This window comes from Trichomycterus rosablanca, chromosome 4, assembly GCF_030014385.1.
Source record: "Trichomycterus rosablanca isolate fTriRos1 chromosome 4, fTriRos1.hap1, whole genome shotgun sequence".
NCBI lineage: Eukaryota > Metazoa > Chordata > Actinopteri > Siluriformes > Trichomycteridae > Trichomycterus > Trichomycterus rosablanca.
In genome coordinates, this window is record NC_085991.1 from 54,499,522 (window position 1) to 54,509,187 (window position 9,666).

General features: G+C 42.0%; 1 protein-coding gene across 1 annotated transcript in view; it reads left to right on the top strand.

Moving 5' to 3' along the window:
• The window catches only part of LOC134311792 (TBC1 domain family member 14-like), a 52,117-nt gene that overhangs the window by 19,248 nt on the left and 23,203 nt on the right, over nt 1–9,666 (top strand). Inside the window, exons 5-7 of the mRNA XM_062993464.1 lie at nt 1,474–1,583; nt 1,668–1,750; nt 2,600–2,717. Of these exons, the coding sequence (XP_062849534.1) occupies nt 1,474–1,583; nt 1,668–1,750; nt 2,600–2,717 (311 nt within the window). The remainder of the gene's footprint in view (nt 1–1,473; nt 1,584–1,667; nt 1,751–2,599; nt 2,718–9,666) is intronic.

The window sequence follows — 9,666 nt, forward strand, 5'->3', positions numbered from 1 at the left end:
TGGTGTGTTAGTGTGTGTTGTGCTGGTATGAGTGGATCAGACACAGCAGCGCTGCTGGAGTTTTTAAACACCGTGTCCACTCACCGTCCACTCTATTAGACACTCCCACCTAGTCGGTCCACCTTGTAGATGTAAAGTCAGAGACGATCGCTCATCTATTGCTGCTGTTTGAGTCGGTCATCTTCTAGACCTTCATTGGTGGTCACAGGACGCTGCTAAAAACTCCAGCAGCGCTGCTGTGTCTGATCCACTCATACCAGCACAACACACACTAACACACCACCACCATGTCAGTGTCACCTAAATAATACCTGCTCTGTGGCTTTATCCTCAAAGTTGAGCGTGAGGATCTGAGCGAGTTTGTGACGGCTAGATGACTGGGTCAGAGCATCTCCAAAACTGCAGCTCTTGTGGGGTGTGTCCCGGTCTGCAGTGGTCAGTATCTATCAGGAACAGTGGTAAACCGGCGACAGGGTCATGGGCGGCCAAGTCTCATTGATGCACGTGTGGTCCGATCCAACAGACGAGCTCCTGTAGCTCAAACTTCTGAAGAGGTTCATGCTGGTTCTGATAGAAAGGGGTCAGAATACACAGAGCAGCACAGTTTGTTGTGTACGGATGTTATTTGGCTCATATATTGGGTTATTTAAGGTGGTATAGATTTTATATTGATTGCATTTAGGGTTACTTAAGGTGGTATAGATGTGATATGGATCATATACAGGGCTACTCAAGGATAATATTAATAGCATTACTTAAGGTGTTATTAATGTTGGAAATATGGATTATATATTTGGCTACTTAAGGTGGTATAGATGTCATACGGATTATATATATAGGGTTACTTAAGGTGGTATAGATGTCATACGGATTATATATATAGGGTTACTTAAGGTGGTATAGATGTCATTCGGATTATATATAGGGTTACTTAAGGTGGTATAGATGTCATACGGATTATATATATAGGGTTACTTAAGGTGGTATAGATGTCATTCGGATTATATATAGGGTTACTTAAGGTGGTATAGATGTCATACAGATTGTATATAGGGTTACTTAAGGTGGTATAGATGTCATTCAGATTATATATAGGGTTACTTAAGGTGGTATAGATGTCATACGGATTATATATAGGGTTACTTAAGGTGGTATAGATGTCATACGGATTATACTGTATATAGGGTTACTTAAGGTGGTATAGATGTCATACGGATTAAATACAGGGCTACTTAGGTGGTATATATGTTAAATGAGTAATATAAGAGGTTACTTAAGGTGGTATAGATGTTATATGGATCATATATATGGCTACTTAAGGTGGTATAAATGTTATATGTATTTTATGTAGAACTACTTAAGGTGGTATAGATGACATGAGTCTCATTAACGTCATGCCAGGGCATTGATCATGTTTCCATAATGTTCTATAGATGCTGTATGGATGGTACCTTCATGTCTTTTTGTCTTCAGGAAAATGAAAAAGCCGGAGGCTCTGCATCTCCCAGACAGAGGAGTTTAAGGAGGAACCTGGAGTTTGAGCCGCTTTCCACCACCGCTCTCATTCTGGAACACAGACCGGCGTGAGTTCAGTTCTACAGAGCATCTTCAGTACAGTAGATCATGAGAGGAGCATTAAAATCATGAAGGTTCTTCTCTCACTGCAGGAACCTCCCAGCAAAGCCTGAAGAAGAAGCTCAGAAGCACCAGCAGCAGTACGAGGAGATGGTGGCTCAGGCCAGGAAGAGAGGTACAGTGTGTCTACACCAGCGGCTCGGCTCAAACCAACGTGCTGGTGCCAAAAACTATGTGGACACTCGTCCTTATTGTTTAGTTTAGGTATCTTATTAGCTGTTTAGATGGTTCCAGATTTGTGGCAACAGTTTGTGGAAGGTCCTTTCTTATTCCAGTATGACATGAGGTCTCATTCGGTCTCAGAGGCAGTTCTCAGCAGGTCTCAGCAGGTTACAGCAGGTCTCAGAGGGTCTCAGCAGGTCTCAGAGGGTCTCAGCAGGTCTTAGTAGGTTACAGCAGGTCTCAGAGGGTCTCAGCAGGTCTTAGTAGGTTACAGCAGGTCTCAGAGGGTCTCAGCAGGTCTTAGTAGGTTACAGCAGGTCTCAGAGGCAGTTCTCAGCAGGTCTCAGCAGGTTACAGCAGGTCTCAGAGGGTCTCAGCAGGTCTTAGTAGGTTACAGCAGGTCTCAGAGGCAGTTCTCAGCAGGTCTCAGCAGGTCTCAGAGGGTCTCAGCAGGTCTTAGTAGGTTACAGCAGGTCTCAGAGGGTCTCAGCAGGTCTTAGTAGGTTACAGCAGGTCTCAGGGGGTCTCAGCTGGTCTCAGTAGGTTACAGCATGTCTCAGAGGGTCTCAGCAGTTCTCAGAGGGTCTCAGCAGATCTCAGCAGTTCTCAGCAGTTCTCAGATGGTCTCAGTGGGTCTCAGCAGGTTACAACAGGTCCCAGCAGGTCTCAGTAGGTTACAGCAGGTCTCAGCAGGTTTAAGCAGGTCTTAGTCGTTCTCAGTAGTTCTCAGGGGCTCTCTGCAGGTTTCAGCAGGTCTCATCATGGACGTTCGATCTGATGTTATTGTGTTTTTCTTCTGTAGAGCTGAAGGAGGCTCAGAGGAAGAGGAAGCAGCTGGAGGAGCGGGCGCGGTTAGAGGAGAGCATCGGCAACGCAGCGCTCACCTGGAGTCAGGAAATTCTGCCCGACTGGAACAGCATGTACACGCGTCTATTATTTATATTTACACTCAACCGCCATGAGAAATAATAATCATATAAATATCAATAATAATAATAATATAATAACAGTAACTAAAATTATATTTATTAATAATAACAATTATCGTTATTATTTATAATACTTAATATCATTTATAATAGTAATTACTACTAATAAATTATATAAATATATAAATATTATTAAAAGCAACAATAATGAGAAATAACAGTAATATGATAATAATTATATAATAATGAATAAATGAATAAATAAGTGAATGGATGGAGGGATGGATAATTAAGTGGATGAATGAGTGTATGGATGGATGGATGGATAATTAAGTGGATGAATGAGTGTATGGATGGAGGGATGGATAATTAAGTGGATGAATGAGTGTATGGATGGAGGGATGGATAATTAAGTGGATGAATGAGTATATGGATGGAGGGATGGATAATTAAGTGGATGAATGAGTGTATGGATGGAGGGATGGATAATTAAGTGGATGAATGAGTATATGGATGGAGGGATGGATAATTAAGTGGATGAATGAGTGTATGGATGGAGGGATGGATAATTAAGTGGATGAATGAGTGTATGGATGGAGGGATGGATAATTAAGTGGATGAATGAGTATATGGATGGATGGATGGATAATTAAGTGGATGAATGAGTGTATGGATGGAGGGATGGATAATTAAGTGGATGAATGAGTATATGGATGGAGGGATGGATAATTAAGTGGATGAATGAGTGGATGGATGGAGGGATGGATAATTAAGTGGATGAATGAGTATATGGATGGATGGATGGATAATTAAGTGGATGAATGAGTGTATGGATGGAGGGATGGATAATTAAGTGGATGAATGAGTATATGGATGGAGGGATGGATAATTAAGTGGATGAATGAGTGTATGGATGGAGGGATGGATAATTAAGTGGATGAATGAGTGTATGGATGGAGGGATGGATAATTAAGTGGATGAATGAGTGTATGGATGGATGGATGGATAATTAAGTGGATGAATGAGTGTATGGATGGAGGGATGGATAATTAAGTGGATGAATGAGTATATGGATGGAGGGATGGATAATTAAGTGGATGAATGAGTGTATGGATGGAGGGATGGATAATTAAGTGGATGAATGAGTGTATGGATGGATGGATGGATAATTAAGTGGATGAATGAGTATATGGATGGATGGATGGATAATTAAGTGGATGAATGAGTATATGGATGGAGGGATGGATAATTAAGTGGATGAATGAGTATATGGATGGAGGGATGGATAATTAAGTGGATGAATGAGTGTATGGATGGAGGGATGGATAATTAAGTGGATGAATGAGTGTATGGATGGATGGATGGATAATTAAGTGGATGAATGAGTATATGGATGGAGGGATGGATAATTAAGTGGATGAATGAGTGTATGGATGGAGGGATGGATAATTAAGTGGATGAATGAGTATATGGATGGATGGATGGATGGATAATTAAGTGGATGAATGAGTATATGAATGGATGGATGGATAATTAAGTGGATGAATGAGTGTATGGATGGAGGGATGGATAATTAAGTGGATGAATGAGTGTATGGATGGAGGGATGGATAATTAAGTGGATGAATGAGTGTATGGATGGATGGATGGATAATTAAGTGGATGAATGAGTATATGGATGGATGGATGGATAATTAAGTGGATGAATGAGTATATGGATGGAGGGATGGATAATTAAGTGGATGAATGAGTATATGGATGGAGGGATGGATAATTAAGTGGATGAATGAGTGTATGGATGGAGGGATGGATAATTAAGTGGATGAATGAGTGTATGGATGGAGGGATGGATAATTAAGTGGATGAATGAGTGTATGGATGGATGGATGGATAATTAAGTGGATGAATGAGTGTATGGATGGAGGGATGGATAATTAAGTGGATGAATGAGTGTATGGATGGATGGATGGATAATTAAGTGGATGAATGAGTGTATGGATGGAGGGATGGATAATTAAGTGGATGAATGAGTGTATGGATGGATGGATGGATAATTAAGTGGATGAATGAGTATATGGATGGAGGGATGGATAATTAAGTGGATGAATGAGTATATGAATGGATGGATGGATAATTAAGTGGATGAATGAGTGTATGGATGGAGGGATGGATAATTAAGTGGATGAATGAGTGTATGGATGGAGGGATGGATAATTAAGTGGATGAATGAGTGTATGGATGGATGGATGGATAATTAAGTGGATGAATGAGTATATGGATGGAGGGATGGATAATTAAGTGGATGAATGAGTATATGGATGGAGGGATGGATAATTAAGTGGATGAATGAGTATATGAATGGATGGATGGATAATTAAGTGGATGAATGAGTGTATGGATGGAGGGATGGATAATTAAGTGGATGAATGAGTGTATGGATGGAGGGATGGATAATTAAGTGGATGAATGAGTGTATGGATGGATGGATGGATAATTAAGTGGATGAATGAGTATATGGATGGAGGGATGGATAATTAAGTGGATGAATGAGTATATGGATGGAGGGATGGATAATTAAGTGGATGAATGAGTATATGGATGGAGGGATGGATAATTAAGTGGATGAATGAGTGTATGGATGGAGGGATGGATAATTAAGTGGATGAATGAGTGGATGGAGGGATGGATAATTAAGTGGATGAATGAGTGTATGGATGGAGGGATGGATAATTAAGTGGATGAATGAGTGTATGGATGGAGGGATGGATAATTAAGTGGATGAATGAGTGTATGGATGGATGGATGGATAATTAAGTGGATGAATGAGTATATGGATGGAGGGATGGATAATTAAGTGGATGAATGAGTGTATGGATGGAGGGATGGATAATTAAGTGGATGAATGAGTGTATGGATGGAGGGATGGATAATTAAGTGGATGAATGAGTATATGGATGGAGGGATGGATAATTAAGTGGATGAATGAGTGTATGGATGGAGGGATGGATAATTAAGTGGATGAATGAGTGTATGGATGGATGGATGGATAATTAAGTGGATGAATGAGTATATGGATGGAGGGATGGATAATTAAGTGGATGAATGAGTGTATGGATGGAGGGATGGATAATTAAGTGGATGAATGAGTGTATGGATGGAGGGATGGATAATTAAGTGGATGAATGAGTATATGGATGGATGGATGGATAATTAAGTGGATGAATGAGTGTATGGATGGATGGATGGATAATTAAGTGGATGAATGAGTGTATGGATGGAGGGATGGATAATTAAGTGGATGAATGAGTGTATGGATGGAGGGATGGATAATTAAGTGGATGAATGAGTGTATGGATGGAGGGATGGATAATTAAGTGGATGAATGAGTGTATGGATGGAGGGATGGATAATTAAGTGGATGAATGAGTATGGATGGAGGGATGGATAATTAAGTGGATGAATGAGTGTATGGATGGAGGGATGGATAATTAAGTGGATGAATGAGTATATGGATGGATGGATGGATGGATAATTAAGTGGATGAATGAGTGTATGGATGGAGGGATGGATAATTAAGTGGATGAATGAGTGTATGGATGGAGGGATGGATAATTAAGTGGATGAATGAGTGTATGGATGGAGGGATGGATAATTAAGTGGATGAATGAGTGTATGGATGGAGGGATGGATAATTAAGTGGATGAATGAGTGTATGGATGGAGGGATGGATAATTAAGTGGATGAATGAGTGTATGGATGGATGGATGGATGGATAATTAAGTGGATGAATGAGTGTATGGATGGAGGGATGGATAATTAAGTGGATGAATGAGTATATGGAGATGGATGGATGGATAATTAAGTGGATGAATGAGTGTATGGATGGAGGGATGGATAATTAAGTGGATGAATGAGTGTATGGATGGAGGGATGGATAATTAAGTGGATGAATGAGTGTATGGATGGATGGATGGATGGATAATTAAGTGGATGAATGAGTGTATGGATGGAGGGATGGATAATTAAGTGGATGAATGAGTATATGGATGGATGGATGGATAATTAAGTGGATGAATGAGTGTATGGATGGAGGGATGGATAATTAAGTGGATGAATGAGTGTATGGATGGAGGGATGGATAATTAAGTGGATGAATGAGTGTATGGATGGAGGGATGGATAATTAAGTGGATGAATGAGTGTATGGATGGAGGGATGGATAATTAAGTGGATGAATGAGTGTATGGATGGAGGGATGGATAATTAAGTGGATGAATGAGTATATGGATGGAGGGATGGATAATTAAGTGGATGAATGAGTGTATGGATGGAGGGATGGATAATTAAGTGGATGAATGAGTGTATGGATGGATGGATGGATAATTAAGTGGATGAATGAGTGTATGGATGGAGGGATGGATAATTAAGTGGATGAATGAGTGTATGGATGGAGGGATGGATAATTAAGTGGATGAATGAGTGTATGGATGGAGGGATGGATAATTAAGTGGATGAATGAGTGTATGGATGGATGGATGGATAATTAAGTGGATGAATGAGTGTATGGATGGAGGGATGGATAATTAAGTGGATGAATGAGTGTATGGATGGAGGGATGGATAATTAAGTGGATGAATGAGTGTATGGATGGATGGATGGATAATTAAGTGGATGAATGAGTGTATGGATGGAGGGATGGATAATTAAGTGGATGAATGAGTGTATGGATGGAGGGATGGATAATTAAGTGGATGAATGAGTGTATGGATGGAGGGATGGATAATTAAGTGGATGAATGAGTGTATGGATGGAGGGATGGATAATTAAGTGGATGAATGAGTGTATGGATGGAGGGATGGATAATTAAGTGGATGAATGAGTGTATGGATGGAGGGATGGATAATTAAGTGGATGAATGAGTGTATGGATGGAGGGATGGATAATTAAGTGGATGAATGAGTGTATGGATGGAGGGATGGATAATTAAGTGGATGAATGAGTGTATGGATGGAGGGATGGATAATTAAGTGGATGAATGAGTGTATGGATGGAGGGATGGATAATTAAGTGGATGAATGAGTATGGATGGAGGGATGGATAATTAAGTGGATGAATGAGTGTATGGATGGAGGGATGGATAATTAAGTGGATGAATGAGTGTATGGATGGAGGGATGGATAATTAAGTGGATGAATGAGTGTATGGATGGAGGGATGGATAATTAAGTGGATGAATGAGTGTATGGATGGAGGGATGGATAATTAAGTGGATGAATGAGTGTATGGATGGAGGGATGGATAATTAAGTGGATGAATGAGTGTATGGATGGAGGGATGGATAATTAAGTGGATGAATGAGTGTATGGATGGAGGGATGGATAATTAAGTGGATGAATGAGTGTATGGATGGAGGGATGGATAATTAAGTGGATGAATGAGTGTATGGATGGAGGGATGGATAATTAAGTGGATGAATGAGTGTATGGATGGAGGGATGGATAATTAAGTGGATGAATGAGTGTATGGATGGAGGGATGGATAATTAAGTGGATGAATGAGTGTATGGATGGAGGGATGGATAATTAAGTGGATGAATGAGTGTATGGATGGAGGGATGGATAATTAAGTGGATGAATGAGTGTATGGATGGAGGGATGGATAATTAAGTGGATGAATGAGTGTATGGATGGAGGGATGGATAATTAAGTGGATGATGAGTGTATGGATGGATGGATGGTATTAAGTGGATGAATGAGTGTATGGATGGAGGGATGGATAATTAGTGGATGAATGAGTGTATGGATGGAGGGATGGATAATTAAGTGGATGAATGAGTGGTATGGTGGAGGGATGGATATTAAGGTGGATGAGTGGTATGGATGGAGGGTGGTATTAGGGTGGATGAATGAGTGTGGGATGGTGGGATGGATATTTATGTGGATGATGAGTGTAGGGATGGAGGGTGGATGTAAGTGGGATGATGAGTGTGGTGGATGGATGGATTGGTGATGATGAGGTGGTTGGTGTGGTTGGTGGAGGGTGGGTGTATGGTTGGTTGGATGGTTGGTGGGGTGGGTGGTGGGATGTGGTGTATGGTTGGGGTGGATGGTGGGGTGGGTGGGTGGGTGGTGTTGGTTGGGGTGGTTGGTGGAGGTGGGTTGGTGGGTGGAGTGGTTGATTGGGTGTTGGATGGTGGGGGTGGATGGTGGTGTTGGTGTGGGTGGTCTGGTGGGGTTGGTGGGTGGGATGGTGATTTGGTTGGGGATGGTTTGTGTGGTGGGTGGGTGGGTGGGTGTTGGTAGGGGTGATTGTGTGGTGGGGTGGGTGGGTTGGTGTTGGTTGGGGTGGTTGGTGGGGTGGGTGGGTGGGAGGTGTGTTGGGGTTGGGATGGGTGGTGGGGGGTGGGTGGGGTGGTGGGGTGGGTGGGTGTTGTGGGTGTTGGTTGGGGGTGGGTGGGTGGGGATGGTGGGGGGTGTTGGTTGGGGTGGTAGGTGGGGTGGGTGGGTGGGTGGGTGTTGGTTGGGGATGTTGGTGGGTGAGGGTGGTGGGTGGAAGGGGTGTTGGTGGGTGGTGGGTGGTGTGGGTTGGGGTGTAGGTGGTGTTGGTGGGTGGGTGGGAGTGTTGGTGGTGGTTGGTGGGGTGGGTGGAAGGGTGGGTGTTGGTTGGGTAGGTTGGTGGGAGTGGGAGGGGTGGATGGGAGTATGGATGTGGTGGTTGGTGGGTGATGCGTGGATGGTATCGATGGATGAGTAGGTTGGTGAATGAAGACTGATGGTATAGATGGATGAATCGGGTGGTGAATGAAGAATGAATGTATAGACTGGAAGCAGGTGGGGAGGGGTGTGTGTGCTAATAGAGTGTAAGAGAATGAATGTATAGCATGGATGAATAGGTTGGTGAATGAAAGAATGAATGTATAGATGGCTGAATAGGTTGGTGAATG